General features: G+C 33.7%; 1 protein-coding gene across 5 annotated transcripts in view; it reads right to left on the bottom strand.

Annotated features, from left to right (window-relative positions):
- Positions 1-424: 424 nt before the first annotated feature.
- Positions 425-19,760, bottom strand: part of PUM2 (pumilio RNA binding family member 2) — a 79,112-nt gene continuing 59,776 nt past the window's right edge. For 2 of the 5 annotated variants that reach the window (XM_080935373.1, XM_080935374.1), the window contains exons 13-21: positions 19,319-19,555; positions 8,835-9,102; positions 8,393-8,522; positions 8,104-8,238; positions 5,888-6,025; positions 4,893-5,018; positions 4,505-4,626; positions 4,080-4,272; positions 425-3,382 (exon numbers count right to left, since the gene is read on the bottom strand). In XM_080935373.1, coding sequence (XP_080791499.1) covers positions 3,251-3,382; positions 4,080-4,272; positions 4,505-4,626; positions 4,893-5,018; positions 5,888-6,025; positions 8,104-8,238; positions 8,393-8,522; positions 8,835-9,102; positions 19,319-19,555 — 1,481 coding nt within the window. In that variant the 3' untranslated portion in view covers positions 425-3,250. The remainder of the gene's footprint in view (positions 3,383-4,079; positions 4,273-4,504; positions 4,627-4,892; positions 5,019-5,887; positions 6,026-8,103; positions 8,239-8,392; positions 8,523-8,834; positions 9,103-19,318; positions 19,556-19,760) is intronic. The other 3 variants (XM_080935375.1, XM_080935376.1, XM_080935377.1) reach the window with 3 other exon arrangements.

The raw sequence follows: 19,760 nt of genomic DNA, 5'->3' as shown, positions 1-19,760 counted from the left end.
AAAAAAAAAACTAATAATCATAGAGGAAAAAAAAAAAAAAAAAAAAAATCAAACCCTGGGGCTGCAGAGATGGTTTTGCAATTACGATCTAGAATTCATTCCCAGCAACCACATGGTGGCTCACAACAATCTATAATTCAATCTAATGCCCTCTATCATGCAGATCTGCATGCGGACAGAACACTCATATACATAAAATACATACAAGTCTTTAGTTCACCAGGGTATGCAGACTGTTGGCAGCCAAATTTACTAAGTCTGGAAATAGTAAAATAAATCTCAAACTAAGGTTTGAACCCAATATGCATTTTCCTAGAACAGTCTCAAGTTCATGCAGAAAGTAAGCTACACATTTATGTGTGTGAAGTTAAGTGATGTAATCAGGCAATCTCGACAGAGATACAGAAGGATACTTTATCTAGAGAAAAACACAAGACCAGGTTTATTTCATACAATGTTATTCACACATTTCATTTTCTAATTTATACATAATATACAAAGTGAAGATAACATTTCATATGAGCCAATAAGAGCCAGGACTTAGACAAACTGGTCCAGAAACAATCTATATCAAAAAGAGACACTCAAGAGTAAAACCTAAGCAAATTCTGCCCAATTGGATGTCTTTATTCAGCAATGTCTGATTTTTTTCTAAAGTTCCATGCCAACATACTAGAAGGTAGAATCTGGGTGGGCACCAAAACTGGCAGATCATGAATTTTCTACACGCAGGTATTTCTAGAATATGCCTAAAAGTATCGGGAGGACTGGGTTGTCAGCACTGGGAAGTATGAATTAGGACTGCTAGAGGAGGATTCAGTTCCAAATAACTTTCTCTAGGACTTACCACTTCTCTGAGCCAAGTGATGGCTGCCCAGGCATCCAAAGGGAAGGATGAGAACATACCAGAACGGGCTGCATTTCTGCAGGAAGAGCTGTTATCAATTTCTAACACCAACAACTTTGATCTGAAACCATGGGCTGATGAAGGGAAGTTAAATTCAACCCAGGGCCAAGATACTCTGAGGCTGGCAAAACAAAGTAGAAAAGGGGGGAAGAGAGTCATTCTACATGAGGGAGAATACTGCTACTGTGACAGGGACATGCTGATGAACCAGTGTGACCAAAAATGGTGATACATGGCCAGACTTAATGGCCTCACCAAGGAATGTTGGGTTAGAAAGCTACAGAACTTAATATCAATATGAAAGACTCCTGGCACCCCAAATTTCACGCCAAATTTTAAGATTCATGATGAGTAACAAAAGGATAGAATCTTCACACTCAATATTGTGCTCTGATTGTTTTTCTTCTGCAGACCTCAAGTTAAAAAAAAAAAAAATCCCTTCTACAATTCATCTGCCAGAAATAGCATGTTCATTTCAGTTCTCAGCACTGAACATAAGTGGGTCAACATAAAGTTTATACAAAATACTGACTTCAACAAAATACAAAGCACTTTCTTTATCTTCCAGAAACTGAATATACAAAGCAATTTTTCCCAAAATATTTTCATAGGCAAAGGATTAAAAACGATTTTAATTATACACATATGGTCACAATTTTGCCTTAAAAAGATTGTTGGGAAATGTACATAAGGCCGCTTGTAAATGTACATCATGTTACTGTTATAATGTCTTATGTCCAGAGGAAAAAAAAATGTTATCATACAGATTTGCTCTTACTTGGGAGTAGGCTATTCAAAAATACAGTACTCTTCTGTACAAAGAAAAAAAGTCACATCACATTTAAAGATGAAAAAAGCATTGGCCTCTGTGGTAATCAATCTCAGTCCAATACTTTCTATTCATTATGCACAATACCCTGACTTCAATTGAAAGTGATCCAGATCTTAGCATGTCCATTATTAACAGAGTCAACAATTATGTTATAAAACAAAATGTTTCCCACGATAATAAAAAGAAAGCTGGTTCATACTTCTGAAACCATATAAAGATAAAAAATTTTTAAAAATTACTCTCAATTTGGAGAAATAAATTTACATTATACAACACTATATTGCCAGGTTAAAGAGGGCAGGGATGGAAATGTACACTAAAATGAAAATGTTTCCTAAAGAGAGAAAACAGATTCCATTTACAGCATGAAGGTTTACAAATGTACACCTGTACAACCAAGGAAAGTCACTATGAAATTAGCAAGGCTTTCATAACAAACACTGAAACAAGATCTGCTTTCAAATTGTAAACTTACATCTACCCCTACACACATAATGCGTTTATTTATAGGGAGGGAAAAAAAAAGCTCTCTGAATATGCAATCATGCGTAAATGCTGAGCTATCAGTTCACTTCTCAGTGGCCTCTCAACTCTATCGGGTTCCTACTTTATGTCTCTACTATGAAAACGCAGAATAAGCCAACACTTCCAACAGTCTAATAATTCTATAATTAGAACAAAATATAAATTTCCATCCATTCTTGTTGCAAACCAAATTGAAAAGTTAGTGCGAAATTTAACTTTTCATTCAGTGCAGTTTTATCTGAATGGAAGTGCCACCATGATTTTGTTTCTAACTCATTACAATTTTAAGTATATACAATTCTGTACACTGTCAGGGACATTATAGGGCAGTAATTTTATTAAAACCACATCCACTGTAAATAATGTTATCTCAAATCATTTTATTCTTTTCTGTCTGAGTTTTTCTTTGCATGATAGTTTGTGAATTACCAAAATACAACTTAACTTTTCTTTTTAAAATATTAATAATATTTATGCAGTTGATTGTTATTCTGTTATAAAAGGCTTCACACAAAGGAAAAAAAATAAGAACTATAATTCTATATACATCTCTATAAACCTGTTGTGCTATGGGGTTGTAGACCTACCAGACTGCAAGCCAGTTTATTAAAATATTGTACTTTTCCCTTTAAAAACTATTTTTTGTGACTTTACAAGGTATAAATTTACAAAATATGTGACAACATTTTTTCCTTTTTTTTTTTGTGGGGAGGGGCACACAGTTACATCATATACAGGCATTCTGTGCTTCACCAGAAATCCAATCTGATAGGTCTCCACTCAGGGTTGAATATAATTTATAATTCACCACCCCACCCCTAAATATACACAAGAACCTTAAAAATTTACAAATGGATGAAGAAAGTCAATAAATAGCTTTGCTTTAAAAAAAAAAAAAAACAAAGATTCATAGTTGAATTGTGTTTTGATAATTCACAAAGAAAACCCATTCTTTGAACATGGTTAGATCATCTTCTCTTTTTTCCTTACAGCATTCCATTTGGTGGTCCTCCAATAGGCCCTAGATCTGGGCTGTTTTTCAAATAGTATTTTTCCAACTTGGCCAGTATATGCTTCCCATATGTGTATTTGCGAAGAGTAGTAATGTGAGGTCGAATCTGAAAAATAAATAATCTTGTTACCAAAAAAAAAAAAAAAAAAAAAAAAAACCCACAAAAAAACCAAAAACCCAAGTTATTATAGTTTCTGGTTTTTTAAATTAATTGTGTGTGTGTCTGTCTCTCTCTGTGTGCACACATGCAGTCACAGTATGTGGACGTCAGGACAACCTGATTTCTACTATGTGGGTCCTGGAAACTGAACTCAGGTCTTCAGGTTTGGTAGCAAGTATGTTTATCTACCTTGCCTGGTTTCTGATTTAAAACAGCTTAGCCATAAAAATCTCTCAATCTGGTTAAAAGGGCATTTGAAACACTTTTTGTCCAATGAACAAACAAGCCACTGTTGTGTCACGCGCAGACAAGGGAAAAATCTATAGTGCACTAGGGAACTACGATGCTCTTCAAACTTTTACTGCTCCTTTGCAGCTAGACCTGCAATGAAAACAGAATTGCTGCAGACAAGACAGGTAAACAGGAACTCTTCTTACCCATCACACAAGTTTTTAAGATTCCTGAGTATAACTGGGCAATGTATAGGAAATCATCCTACAGAAATATCATTTTACTGAGTGGACTGAGCTACTTATGTGCTGTAACTGTTTTCTACTGTGGAGAAATAATTCTATGAGAGTCCACGTGCAATCAAAAGTCACACAGATGGAGCTCCTGACCATGGTGTTATGCACCCTGTTACCTTGTGCATGATTATCTTTCTTTGAGCAGGCTCAGCCATATCAATCATCTTCTGAACCACATAGTTGGCATACTGATCCTTCATCATGGTGTATAAGGCACTGTGAGGACCATCATTCTGACAGCAGACCTCATCAATCAGTAAAGCTCTCTCAGCACGTGAGGCATGAGTAACACACTTTTCAACTACATTGCTAAAAATTAAAGGCATGGACACAAAAACTTTTGTTAGTTTCTTTCTTTACAGCCAAGTATTTTTTACTTTTCAATTTTCTAGAAAGCAAAAGACAAAATCTTATCTTGTAATCACTTTTAAAACAGAAATTGGTATGGTAGGACAGCCCACAACTTGACATCCATAAACTCAATTCTAGGCTTGTTAGAAAAGAATATAAAAGGAGCTGAAGGGACAAACTACTGCAATACCTGGCAAATTTGTGTTGACTCAGGGCTAAGACTTTTCCTCGGATTTCAGAAACAATTTTGCTCTTGTCTTCAGGTCGGCCATGTTCCAGTACATGCTGAATAACATAATTGCCATACTGATCCTATGACAGACATTTAAGAATTACTTTCCAGCCTTAAGAATAATGACTAAGAAAAAGAAATGTAAATCAACAGTCTAAAATTCTAGAAGAATCAAGAATACAATAAATTTCCTTCACCTATTTTATAGTTTAACAATACATTACATTTCTTAAAAAAACAAAAACAAAACAAAAAAAAAAAAAAAACAAAACAAAACAAAAAAAAAAAAAAAACAAAAAAAAAAAACCAAAATACACAGACCCTCAAATTATTGGGGGACTTATACCTGTACCAACTGTTCTGTGTGTTGATGAAGTTCTTCTAAGATGGGTAAGGTCTGCTCTGCAGTGCAGTGCTCTAAGATCCGCTGAATAACTCTGCAGCCATAAGGATGGGTTGAAAGCACAAATACCTTGAAATAAATAGGATTGAAAATATACATTTTCTGTTATTTTTGAAAGATTGTATGAGAACAGATACATGACAACACAATAGCCCAGTTTAAACTGGCCAAGTGGTGGGCCATAATCAGAATGTTAGCATCTCACAGCACTTATGATACAGGTCAGAGGTCAATTTGGGGGAGTCTGTTTTTCTTTTCACCAAGTGGGACCTAGGGAAATCAAACTCAGGTCATCAGGATTGATGGTATTTCTTTTACTTTCGGAGCCACACAGATGGCCTAAAGATAATTTTAATCAAAAAGAAAATCTAATGAACAAGAGATGTAATTCACCTTCCTGGCTTGTGTAAGGCCCCAGGGCCTCAGGACAACAGCCCAAACAACACACTAAGAAGAACCTAGCTGTAGGACTAGGAGTGGATAAGTGTAAATGAGTAGATTTGGGAGAGGGTAGCTCAGCAGTGACCAGGGGTATTAATCATTGTGGTTTTGGTACTGATTGGTAAACAAAGTTTTATGTCTGTTTTCCTCTTTGGGATTATAGAAAACTAATTTATAACTACTTATCTAATGACTTTACTAAGGAGGCCAACATTTTAATGCACATTCAATATTTTTTTGAGATAGGTCTCACATATTCTGGCTCTTAAGACATGACACCTAGCTGAGAATGACACTTAACTTTCTTTCAGCGCCCTTGCTTCCACCTCCCGGGTACTTGAGATTACAAGTGTGTTCAACTGCTCATGACTTACATTTACTATTTTCTATTTTTAATAAAGCATCAGGTATAAGCCTGTCCTTAAAAGAATGCTAAAAGTCAAATTATAAAGTCCTCTGTTAAGAAAATTAATGCCAAAAAAAAAAATCAATCTTACTTGTCCTTTGAAAGCATCAATGATGAACTGCAGTGACTGTGGTTGAACACATTCAATACATTTTTGTACAACATGGTTTCCATTCTGATCTTTCACACATTTAAGGACATGACCATCTAGTTCCTTGACCATTTCACTCTGCAATAAATAAATAAATAAATAAATAAATAAATAAATAAATAAATAAATAAATAAATAAATACTTATACGAAACAAAGTTAAATATTGACACAGAACAAAGTATACTCAAAACTATTTCCTGGTTTTGTTTTGGTATATAAAGATGTAGAAACCATTCAAGATAGAAATTATTAAAGCACATCACTGGATAGCAGTGTCAATGACACATGCTGACATAAACTAGTGAGGTTGATTTTGCCGTATTTAAACTACAATTTTTACTGTGTACATGCTCTGCAACTATCTAAAGTTCTATTTCTGTGAACTTTAGCACCGTTATCCTTTATTCCTAAGGAATCAATAATGCCTGCCTGAGTTTATCAAAGCGATTAGAGTAAACAATGGAATGCCAGGTTATCTGCATTCCACAAATTATCAATTAAATTTTAATTATCAAAGGGCATTTTTTTGTTTACTATCTTTTTAGAACAAGCAATTATTATTTTTAAAAAATGGGCATGCACACACAATCTAATTTTAAAGGTCTCAATTACACTCTAACACAATTATGGAGGAATCCTGCTAAGTCAACCCACAACATGGTTTTATGCTGAAATTAAGACAGACTAAACTTTAGAAAAATCTTAAAAATACTTTTGATTCCTATGGCAGAGATGTTCTTAAAGCTTTGAGTAATCAAATTTGCTGGTTTTCTCCACTGTGACATATTTCAGTGAATTTAAAATTAAAATTTCTTCTGCAAATTTAATTTTGTGATTAAAGCCTACATACACACACATGTGCATGTATATACACACACACCTACCTATCCATTTACCCACCTCCTCTTCACTGGCTAGTTTTAAGTCAACTTGACAAAAACTACAGTATTTTGGAAGAGGGAACCTCAATTGAGAAAATGTTCCCATCAGATTGACCTGTGAGAAAGCCTGTGGTGCATTCTTAGTGATTGGATGTGAAAGTGCGCAAGTCAACTCAGAAGGGGTCGCCCCTAGTCTGGCAGTCCTAATAGATGCTGTAAGAAAGCAGGATAAGCAGCACCCTTCTACCACCTCGGTATCACCTACTGCCCTCACTTCCAATATGAGAGTGAATGAAGTATAAAGCCTTCCCTCTTCAGTTGTTTTTGGTCATGATGTTTTATCACAGCAGTAAAACATTCTAGTCTCTCTGTTTTGAAACTGTAGAATTTACTTTTATTCTAACAGTCAAAAAATGACTTTCTAAATTATTACTATAAACTTAAGAATAAATAAGCTATTTTGTGAATTATATTCCCATGTATTATATGAACACATAAAATAGCTTCATATTGAAAGTAAGCTTAAGATCACACAAGAACCTACTAAACAATTAGTGTGCCATATAGCATATACTTAAAAATCTGTTAAATTAACATTTATTCTCATATCTTACTCAATACTGCTGTCTATTTCAAATTAAGATTAGATTTGTAACTTAAAAGGAAGTCTAATGAATATGTGACAGAAATTACATTAGTCCATTATTTAAAAATTCAGACTATCATTAAAAACATATTTTCTTTCAAATCAGTATATCTGTTTTCCAAATAAATGTTTCTGTGTTTTTGTGTAAAATTATGCCACATGTGTTTAGGTCTGAACTAGACTTGAGTCCTCTGTTACATCAGTACGTGCTTTTAGCACCAAAGAAGTCAATCTTGTTAAAAGGAATACAAGGTCTCTTCACTGGTTAGACTCCTTTAGTATATACACACATATATATGATATACTAATGGAATATAAGAATGCTATTTAAAGTTCTTAGAATAGGTAGACCCCAAATAAATACTAGAACAGCGATGAGCATGCTGAAACCTCAGATAAAAGGTAGCAATAGCAAAGATGCATCATTTGGTATTTTATGAGAGGCAGTGAATGGCTCAAAGTTCTGCTTTAGAAATTTTAATGACAATGAGCTGTTTAAGATAGATTTTATGAAAAGATCTTAAGTCTCCTGGTAAAAATGTTTAGGTAATCTTTCCTCAAAATTTTAAGGTTAAAAAAAAAATTTAATTTTAAATTAAATATTACAGAATTTTTATCTCAACTTACAATTACCTGCTGATCAGAAGAAATAGACTCTAATGCTTTTTGAATAACACGGCAGCCATACATCTGCAAGGCTAATGGTAGAACATGACCACGAATACGAGTAGCCAGGGCTAATTTCTGATCCAAACTTCCAAACTGAAAGATAATATTGGTAAGAAATCAACATGACAGCACTTTGCAGTTTCAAAGCTCATCAAATAGTACATTGGTTCCTGAAAATGACTGCAGTCCAACTTTAGAGCTATTTGCTAGCAAAACTGAATGAGCATATGAACATAAATGTACTTACCTCAAAAAACTTCTGTATAACATAGTTTCCAAAAACATCTGTCATTAATTGATAGGCTGCCTGTAGAATTTCATTAAATACCATCTGTCGCTCAGCTGGAGTAGCTCTCTCTAGCTTTTGCTGTATAAATCTATATGGGAAAAAAATTAAATTCCAAGACAATAAGCTAAAACCAACTTTTCTAAAATCATCTGCATTTTCATCTTTTGTGTTTATGTGTAAAAAAGGATCTTGTACCTAAAATTAACTATGCAGTTTAGGGTAGCCTCAGGCATGTGCCACTTCAGTAAGCAAAATTAAAACTTTTTTTTCATCCTTTCTAGGTATGGGGGTGTAGGGGAGACAGACTGACTCACCGTGCAGCTCAAGAAGAAATAGACTTTCTTTTTAAAGGTAGCAGTGTTTAAAAGAAACAGCAGAAGTATAATGAACCATAACCTACCTGGAGCCATGTTGGTCTTGAGAAAACTCGACTATATGCCCAATCAAGTCTCTGAGCTGAAGGTTGGGGAAGCGGTTATTCCTGAAATCTTCCAATAACCTACTCCGGCCGGAGGGCATGATATCAGATCTGTTATAGCGGAGCCGAGAAGGAGGAAAGAGCTGGCTGCTGGAGCTAAACAGACTGGAAGTGCTTGAAGCACTTCGGTATTTTGCTTCTGCTCCAGGTGCTGCAGAGATATACCGACCACTACCATTTGTCAGTCCTCCTACAACAAAGCAGCTGTGGTCAGCACATATTTCTGACAAGTTATTCCACAGACAAGTTACAGAAACTATAAGTTTAATTAAATAAGCTTCAACAAAGCTTTTCATTATTTGAACAGGCAAGTTATACTCAGTACAACTCAGATCTGGAGCCTTGGGAATGCTTTAAATTTCATTTGCAATCTAAGAATGGTAACAGAGTTTGCCTAGCACACTCAAGGAAGACCCTGGGCTCTATTACCTATACGGGGAAAAAAAAAAAAAAAAAAAAAAGGTGTATAATGGAGTAATACTGAGAACTAAATTTATTAAAAATATTTCCCATAAAATGCTATTATTTTTGTAGATAAGGAATGGTAGTAATAAGTTACCCTTATAACCATAAGCCTCCAATTTATTTATCCCATACAAGAAAATAAAAGGCAGCTAACAGAAACGTTTAACGAGGAAATTGTTTCTATGAATAACAGCTAATGTACTTGACAGTGTCCTTTTAAAGTGGGAAAACATAAAGATTATAAAATGCAGATTTAGTAATTTACAAAAACAATATCCTCTATCAGCTGTACTTATACTAATTGGACACACTGTAGTGCTAGTTAGTCCAGGCCATAGTATAGATGAGCCCAATACCAATGCAAAATCAGACACCTTAGTGTCCAAAGGAAATGAAAGGACCGGGAACATGTTAGAGTGTGCTGAATTAGAGTATTTTCTTTCCTCCTTTACCATTAGCATCTACTCTAACTTAGTTATTTTTCTCTGTTAAATTTGCCACTGAACAGTGCATCAAACATTCATTTGAATCATTAAACCTTTGTTAAATATCACCAAACTATATGATATCCTGCATATCAGATATTTACACTATGACTCATAACAGCAAAATTAGTTATGAAGAAGCAACAATATAATTTATGGCTGGGGAATCACAACATGAGGAACTGTGCTTAACGGTGGCAACATGTGAATGGTTGAGAACCACTGTCTTAGGAGATTCTTAGGGAGAAAACCACGCGTTGACTTGGTAGCAAACTGGAGTTCCGTATCTTCCACCCATAGAAAATCTAATCAAAGAGGGTAAGAAAAGGGTTGACCTATGAAATCTTCAGAGTATGACCAAATCTAGACATTTCGTTTAGAATGCTAGTCTTCAGACCATTTCTGTTGTGTAAAATCACCTAGCTGTGCATTCTTCGGGAATACTGAGTGTTAATATGCTTAAACGCAGAGAATATGATCTACCTCAGTGTGAATGATAGGGCAATAAAACATAAGAATGTTTCAATTCGTTAAAGTTGCAATAATACAGTATTCCCAGATTAATGACTGAAATGCATTGTTTTTCACATTAGTTAATTCAGTATGTACACATACTAAAATATACATCTTTCTATATTGCTCTGCACTGGCAACATTATTTTATGATCTTTCTAACAATGTGACAGATAACATAATGCCATCATTTTAGTAACCCTGCAACACAAATGTAGTTGTTTCATTTGTGTGAAAATAGACCTGAGAAGCTAACAACTTAATCAACAAAGCATACCTACTGGTTAGTTATGCTGAATAATTAACTTAAAAGTATTCAGTAATGCTCTCCTACATTTCAAGGAAAACATTTAATACTGTAAGCTTTGAAAATGGCTAATATTAAAAAGATATAAACTATATTAAAAATTCCAACTATATAGTCCCACATAATAAACATTTTTTTGTTGGAGAAAAGACAACTGCATGTTTAAATACTGAAGTGATCCTAGAAAGAAGTATAACTTTGTCCACTATCTTAATAAGCTATTATAAAAGCACTAATGTAGCAATTCTGTCACGTCAAATGTCTAATTGTGTGAGAACATATACAGACACTGAGTAACTGTAGATCAGAAATTCAGCCACATAATAAGTAATTGATTATTATTGTTTTTGATTCTTTTCTAAAAACAGTTTAGACATCTTATAGTTTTTAATACTTTAACTAAATGTATGGGTGTATAATGTCATTAACCACAAGTGGTATTTAAAACCTCTCTCCCACAGACCAGGTTTTAACATACAGGCTTCACTATTCAGACTGGTAAATCATTTCCTCAAAAACTTACCGTGCCAACTCCATTATTCCAACAAATAGGAGTAGTTTCAAAAACTGCTTGGATTCTACATCTTTCATGAAAACTACCTCCTTCTATGATAATGAAGACCACTCTGAAAACTTATCTAAAAACATTCCTCAGTAAAAGGATCAGCAGGGTAAATTTCTACTAGGTAAGTACACATGAATAAAAGTTACTTCATTTTTTTCTGGTTTCATCTGATATCTCCTTGCCTAAATACCTCTTGCCATAGTTTAAAAAAACAAAAAACCATTAAGGTGCATCTGTATATATTACTTTTCAAATATTCCTAAGATTTCATGGCTAGTGTTGGTGCCATCAGAGGCCAGAAGAGGGCATAAATCCCTTTGAACAAGAGTGACACATGATAGTAAGGTAGATGCTGGGAACTGAAATCCAGTCCTCTCCAATAGCAATTAAGTGCTCCTAACCAATAAGCCACCTCTCCAGCAACTCAGCTGCCTCCCTTGACTGGGATTAGGAAATTATGGGAGTTGAGAATTTTTTTAAAGCCATGATTATTATCAAGCATTTAGTAGTATCAAAGCCTGCGCCATAAATTATGAATATAAATTGTATCTTGAGCACACACAAGCACATTTATTTCCTCCCTTGGTGTTATTAAGTCATGGCAAAGGACTGAACTGGGATAGTATTGTGAAAGGTGTACCAAGCTTAGAAGAATCTTAAATAACAATCAAACAAACAAAAAAAGAAAAAAAGAAAAGAAAATCAACTACACACATACAATATAGAGCAAAAACCCTACAACTGACAAGAAAATCCCCCAAATTCAAAACAAACAAAAAAACCTACTGATTTCTAGTACAATAATCACATACATACCAAATTTTTTAAAATCTGAAATCCACAATTTTCTGAGACCCAATCTGCTACCACAGACTGTTGCCCAGGCTGGCCTTGAACAAATCTTCTTGCCTAAATTCTGGAATCACAAGAAAGTACCAAACCCCAGACTATTTAGCTGAGCCTAACATCTCTTCAAGTTATAGAAATAACTGTATTAGTCATCTATTGGGAAAAATAAGCCTGAAAAAACCTAACTACAAACATGCCAGCAACAAACTTAGTATAAAAGCTATAAATAAAAGCTACTGTTTCTATTGGAGAGAATTATTACCTTCCTATAGAACTAAATTATTTAATAAAGTAAGGCAACAAGGTCACAAATATACAAGCCTGATGATAGTAAATAAAGGCTAGCTGGGGTTTTTCTCAGCCAGGGTATATCACATTACGTATTCAATGCTAGATAAATTTAAAATGTTGAAAACTTTGCTTAGATTTTATATTCAATCCTTAGCACTACCAAAAATTACAAAATACACCAAAGCATATCTAAAGCAGCAAGTTAATAAACTACATGAAAGAAGACACTGAATAAGCAATTCATCTCAATATGAATTAAATTGCTCAATTATGAGTATTTGTAAAGCCATAAAGACCCATACCAATTAATAATTTTAAAATAAGTAATAAATCATCTTAAGACATTCTGTTGAACTAAACTATATTTAATTAGTTAACTAGCAAGCAAAAAAGTCCAAAGACAACACTAACAAATTCAATTTTCCCATCAAGTTACAATACACCAAGTCAAAATTTGCTATTTATTATAAGTATTTAAGATTCTAGTTATAGAATAAGACCCCTTTCATTTATTCACAGTTATTACATAAGAATCCTTTGAGAAGCATATGAGTAAACCATACAGGCATATTCAGAAAATTGTTTTGTCTCTTATTTTATGACTGAAATCTACCCAGTTTATTTTAAAATGGTGTGGTGTGTGTGAAACAAGAATCAAGAGTTCACTGTCCTCATTCAGACATACAATTGCTCCAGGGCAACTCACTGATAAGACCATCTTTTTCAAACACTAGAATAGCAATGAGGACCATGAATCGTGTAATTAAATAAGCACATCTATTTCTGGGTACTCCTGTTTGTCTGTGCTAATGTCAAAATTCTAGTTATTACAATTGTGTAAGTTTTGGTACTTGATAGTATAAAGTCCTTTTTAAGTGTACTTCTAGACTAGGGGGGGAAATTCTTGGTTATACTTTTCCAACTAGATTTTCAAAAGCAGTTAATAAAATTCTTAAAAACCTTAAGAAAAAAAAAACCCCAATACATTAAATACACCCATTTAGTAGAATAAAGTTGGTACCTCTGTAATACTTTCAGTCTTTCAACTCACAAACTGCGAAAATAAAATAAAATGGAAAGAAGAACAATGGAAAAAGAGGAAATAATAAAATGGTAGCAAACGATCATAATTAGGTCAGCAAAGGTGGAAAAGTCAAATTTAAAGCAAATGCTCTCATCTATAAAATATATGCATTTTAAAACACAAAAAGTTAGACTACTATTCTACCTCTTGTCCCATAAATCCTCTCCTCCATTAAAAATGTAATGATTCAGAGTTAAGGTCAATGGAATATAGAAAAAAGGGGAAAACCATGTAAGGGAAGACGACAGCTGACAAAGTTAAAGGCTTATATAAAAATCCAAGGGATCTTTGAGTTAAATATTACATATGCCATCGGAGGCAAATTGTAACTACGAATTATGTTTTTTCATGATACCCCTTTTCATATAGGAACAACTAGAAAATGCAGTGAGGACGGTGTTATGGAAGTTTAGCTTCTACTCTGGACACGTACTACCTATCAGTTACAAGCTTTTCACCTCCCCAGGTTTATACATTCCTCATCTAAATGCTTGTGGCTTACATTTTTCAGATTTTAGAGTATTTGTGTAGATAGAATTCAATATAGAGCATTCTTGGGCTGATAATTTGAATGGAAATATTCTAGTGACAGTCCAGTGAAAAGATTCAGGTTTCAGTAAGATGCCCAGTACTAATTAAACATGTGCCTAGAGTGATCTACTGCCAAAGTAGAACAGTCAAGTTCTGTCTTAAATCTGTGGTCATCTTAACTAAATTAATTGAAGAAAACACTCACAAACATTAGAACCAATATAACAAAGGTACTTAATTTTCACTGTCAATTTTACTAGATTTGGAATCAAATAGGAGACAGATATCAAGGCTTATCTGTGAGGGTAATGTGAATGCGGTCCCTGAATGTGGTCAGCACCACTCTATATTCTGGATTTCCAGAATGAACAAAAGCACATGCAAAAACTAACGTTACTAGTCATGTCTCTGTGCATCCTGACCCTGCATTAGCTACCTGACTACCACAATGCCATGACTCCCTGCTATAATGGTTTACATTCAAACCATGAGTAAAAAATAAACTCTTTTCTCCTCACTGCTTCTGTTGGTGATCTGATTATAGTTATGAGAAAAAAATAACAAAGATAATGAACAAAATTGTAAGAACAAAAGTAAAAACCATTCTGCCTTAAAACCAGTACAACCAAAACCCAATCCATTTTTATGTGCAGCCATGTGTGGCAGTGCACACCTTTTACTCCCAGTACTCAGGAGGCATGGACAGAAGAACTGTGAGTTCCAGGCCAACTAGAGTCACATAGTGTTAAGACCCTGTTGTAAAAACAAAATTCTATGCAGAAATCCAATCATAAATTGTCTTACAAAACATTTTTATAATTTCTTTACATTCAACTCTCCCATGAGCAAATAAACAACTCTCAAGACATTTCGAAGAGTTGCAACAGTACCTTAGCATACATGAGAACTGGTATATAATCTTCTGAGAGCTGAATGTGATATTCTACAGCTTGTCTGTGAGCTGCCCATCTAAGGTTAGGAAATATTTCATGGAGAAGGTGCATACTTGAACATTAAAGGTGCTTAGACAATATCTCTCATGGAAATCTCAAGAATAACTAAGTTGAGAAAGGGATCTAGACATCTATTCATGTTATATAAAAAAACGTTAGGAAACAAGATCTTCAAGATAATGTAAATATTACTTCCTGAAAGGCTAGTTAAAATACAGCACTCAAACACTTTTAAAAACTTGATTCCATTCCTTATGTAAGAGCATAATAGAAAAGGAATAATATCACAGGTCAGAACTGTAGACTGGCCTCTTTGAGTTATTCTTATGAATCTTTTTTAATGTCTGTTTTAAATAGATTTATCATTGAGCCAGGCTATGTTCACATTACGAATGAAATGACAAATATGAAGGTGTTTTAGAGAAAAAAAAGACTAGTGCTATTTAGTTAACACTTCAAAAATATTTTATATTGGCTTTATGCTTTATTAACCATCATACTTAAAAACAAAAATGGAAGACAGCCTTACAACTAACTTGGCAATACCTGTTCACTTGTACATTTCCTCTAAAAGAAGCAGCTGAATAAGTCTATCAAAGTCAGCAATTTTTAGCAAATAACTACTAAATGGGGGGGGGGGTCCTTAACAGTAAATAATGCCCCATTTTTAATTTAAAATGTTCTGATTAGGGGAAAAAATGAGTTCTAGAAATGTGTAATCTAGAGTTAATGTTTTCCTACTTACTTACTTAATATCAATGAATCTTCACAATTCAGAGCCACCTTCCACTAAACTAATTTCACTGAGTTCAAAGCTCACACTATACATTTTAGTGTCTCTTTTCTTGGGGGTGGAACCACACATCTTGAGAAGTCATTTAGTCTAGCAAAATCAAGAAAGCCCATGCAAAATGGTGCTTTATACCTAAGAAGTCCCGATTTATCTAAATACTAGACTATAATCATTAGGCAAATTAGAAATCACTAATATATTTTAAGTTTCTTTCCCTCACCTAAGAAATAGTGACAGACTTGCTCTAAGGGGGCAAAGCACACTACAGCTAATGGTTTGAAACTGACAGTAAATAATTATTCTGAGAGTTAGAAAATAAAAGAATGAGGCATTATCCAAACCACTATAGAAATGGTCTTTTAGGGTAACCTCATAAGTTATAAAAAAAAATTCATCATAGAGAATTTATAGATTGATGCCATACCACTTCATAACCCCTGAAAAGATATTTTAGACAAAGGCCATAAGGTGCTAAAAACATCTGGTAGACTAGATTGGCAGTCTCACAAAGGAGACAACCATATGTGTCTTGATTCATTGTAACACCACAGAAAGCACCCTGAATCACATCTTGGCAAAAGAAGCCCTTCAGCCTAATTATCTAACCAAGCTTCTAGAATAGAATTCCATTTACAGGAAATACCAAGAAGTAAGCATATGCTTACCAGAACCATAGGGAAGCAAACAGCAATATCAAGAATGTGAGAAATTCAACAGGACAATTTCTTGAACAAATGAATAAAAGAAACTAAGGGGGAAAAAGTAGGGAAACAACTATAAAGGAAAAGACAAATTAAACAAAAGTAACATATTTGGACTGTGACTCAAAATTAAACAGATGAGTCAGTAAGAAATTAAAGTATAATAATGTTATAGGTATAGTACTTTAGAGAAACCTGGTTTTATACTACATATTAAAAAGCTAAAACTTTTTATTCTTCTAAGTTCAATATATTATAAATATAAGTCCTAAATTCAGTTTTTATTTTAAAAATATTCAAAATTCATTAACTAAAATAGTTCTCCAATAAAAGTGATCTAACAGGTTTAATGATATCTGTTGATTAAATATTTATTCTTTGAAAAGAAAGCTTTTTTTTTTTTTTAACAGATTATTGCTCTTGGACAGTTTCTGTGGGATTCAGACAGCTAGCATAATCAAAAAGAGCCAAGTTTTAAGTCTCATCAAGAACTTTGGGAATGCTGATTCCAAGAAGCACTAATAATTATATCAGTTGTATTTCATTATTTCAAATCTTGATCAAGAATAATGAAGAATCGATTTTAACCAATTCTGGTAAAGCAGGGGTATTTAATATAGGGGCCTTGCTAAGTTTCCTGGCTAACTTTTATTTGGACTATCCATGCCTCAGCCTCTGAAGTAGGTAGGATTAGAAATACATGCTATTATGTCCTCACAGGTAATCTTATTTGGACCAAGTAAAGTAATTTAAAATCAAATGTCAATTCTACTTCCATAAAGTATTTCACATATTAACAATTTTGATTCTGATGCACAAAGAAATCTAATTCAGTGACAAAAGAGTTCAAAATCACTTTCTATACAAGAGAAGAAAGATTATCATTAATGTGAAATTAGCTTGGTCTATGCAGCAAATGCTAGGTCAACCAGGACTTAATGGCAACACCCTGTCAAAAAAATTAATACTTTTAATATCACAAAGCACAGAAGCTTTGCATCATGATTCAATTATAAGAAAGTAGAAAATAGATTATTTTCATGAATAGTGTATAAAGAATAAATTCATGAAACCTGAATTTTTTCAATTTGGTGCAGAAACATTTCTAGTAACATGACTACAAACTAGAAAAAAGTGGGAGCTAACAAAAAAATCATATTACAGGAAATTACTAATACAATCAGAAATGAGTTGGAGCATCTGATTTCCAACTGAAGCTTTGGGTATAACAGTACTAGGTATAACTCAGGACTCTTGCTGAGATCTGCCACAATTGACTAAAATTCCTTCTCTTACATTTTTAGGCCAAATTCTTTACTGTCTTAAAAAAAGAGAAAGACACATCCACACCATAGTTTAATTACAGACACCTAAAAAGCCACGTATATTCAATGTACTAGCAAAGTTTTATAGAACAAGTCTATTTAGTCAGGCTTTAAGTAAACAAACACACAAGTAACAGTTAACAGAACCTGACCTGCAACTTACCTATGAAAAGATGACAGGACACAACAAATATAATTTTAACAAACACAAAACTACTGGAATACACCTGTCTGTCTGCCTGCCTACCTGCCTGCCTTTCTTTTTAAATTTGTTCTTGGATTTTCAAGACAGGGTTTCTCTGTGTAGCCCTGGTTGTCCTGCGACTAGCTCTGTAGACCAGGCTTGCCTGGAACTCAGACATCCACCTGCCTCTGCCTAAAATTAAAGGCATATGTCACCACACCCAGCATTTTTATGGTTCTCATATCCCAAACTTCTACATACTCAAAGGCATGTCTTACCAAAAAGCTCTTGTGACTAAGACAGTTGATAATAAAGACTTAGGCTATAAACTAGCTAAGTTTGTTAAGTCTATGAACAGGAATATAAGACAGACCTTAGGATCCTATCTGAGTAAATTAACTGGTACATATTCAAAAGAGCAAATCTTCCAAAGAGCAAAAATTTCAGAATTTGGGATGCAGGACCAGAGTCTTTTATGTAGTCTCTTTATAATTACACGGTTTACTTTAAAAAAAAAAAAAAAAAAAAACACACAAGATATCTTAAATATTTCCAAGCAACAGAACCCTTTAGTTTCAGCAGTACTTTAAAAAAAAAAAAAAAAAAAAAAAAAAAAAATCACAAAAATCTGAAGCCTAATTTTTAATGGCAGAATTCTTTGATAAGACAGGGATTCATAAACAGCTAATAATGTCTAAAATTTTTTCAAAATATACTGTTTTCCTTATGGATAAATACTTCTTAGAAGACGAACAAAGGATAACCACCAATTTAATAATCTGAAGGTGAGGATAATTTTTAACTAAAGATAGAAATAAAAGTTCTAAATGCTTCACCTTTAGGAATATAAGACGCTCAAAACATTTTCCCCCTTTAACATATTCACATGAGTAGTCTATCAACTTCTCTAATGCACACACATTGATATTCTGTGATATAATTTGTGGTAAAATGGCCAATACTGTACTAAAATGAATTGTTTATATCCCATTGCTATATAACTAGTATTTTCTCATGGTGTGTAAAAACTTGACAGTAAAATTTTCTTTCACTATTATGTATATACTTGACTTTCAGATGCTCTAGAACACATAAATCAAAAGCACAGACAAGAAAACATACACTATTGTATGTCATAAAAAGAACATAAAATACAAAAGAGGGTCTTTACCTTACTGTACATTAGACCCTCAATTTGAGTTCAGGAAAGTAGAACTTTTTCAAAAGGCTAGTATCTAAAAGCAAAAGCAATTTGGCATGTTTTATCCAACATTCAATATTTTACATATATTATAAACACACACACAAACACACATACATGTATACATACAAATAAAAAGGGTTTTGGGTTTTTTTTTACCTAAATGCAAACTGGATGAGGATCCATGTGATGAAAGTGATGGCGGTGGCGTAAGTGAATGTCCTGGAGTTTGGCTTGGCAGAGGCATGCCTATTGGACTTGGAGAGGAGGAAAATCCCAGACTATTGTAAAATGGTTGCCCTATGGGTGCTAGGCTGCTACTAGATCTTTTGTACAAGTCAGAGCTAGTAGATAGAGACTCTCTCCTTGTGGCACTACTACTTGCAGAACTGCCAACTGAAGAAGAAATAAAAAAAACCCTAATTACATACAGTGTTAACTGAATAAAACCTATCCCCAACCAACTCTTGCTGGGCAATAATAGAAGTGATCACAATAATTATTTTAGAAACATTATGGAGATAATTACTGTGATAACTATATATAACAACTTATTAATCATAAAAGGGTATAAATGCACCCCAATAAATAAGCAATCCTT

The sequence above is a fragment of the Micromys minutus genome (genome assembly GCF_963924665.1).
Source record: "Micromys minutus genome assembly, chromosome: 1".
Classification (NCBI taxonomy): domain Eukaryota; kingdom Metazoa; phylum Chordata; class Mammalia; order Rodentia; family Muridae; genus Micromys; species Micromys minutus.
The sequence above is the reverse complement of the archived record's forward strand: the minus strand, read 5'-3'. Positions and strand labels throughout refer to the sequence as shown.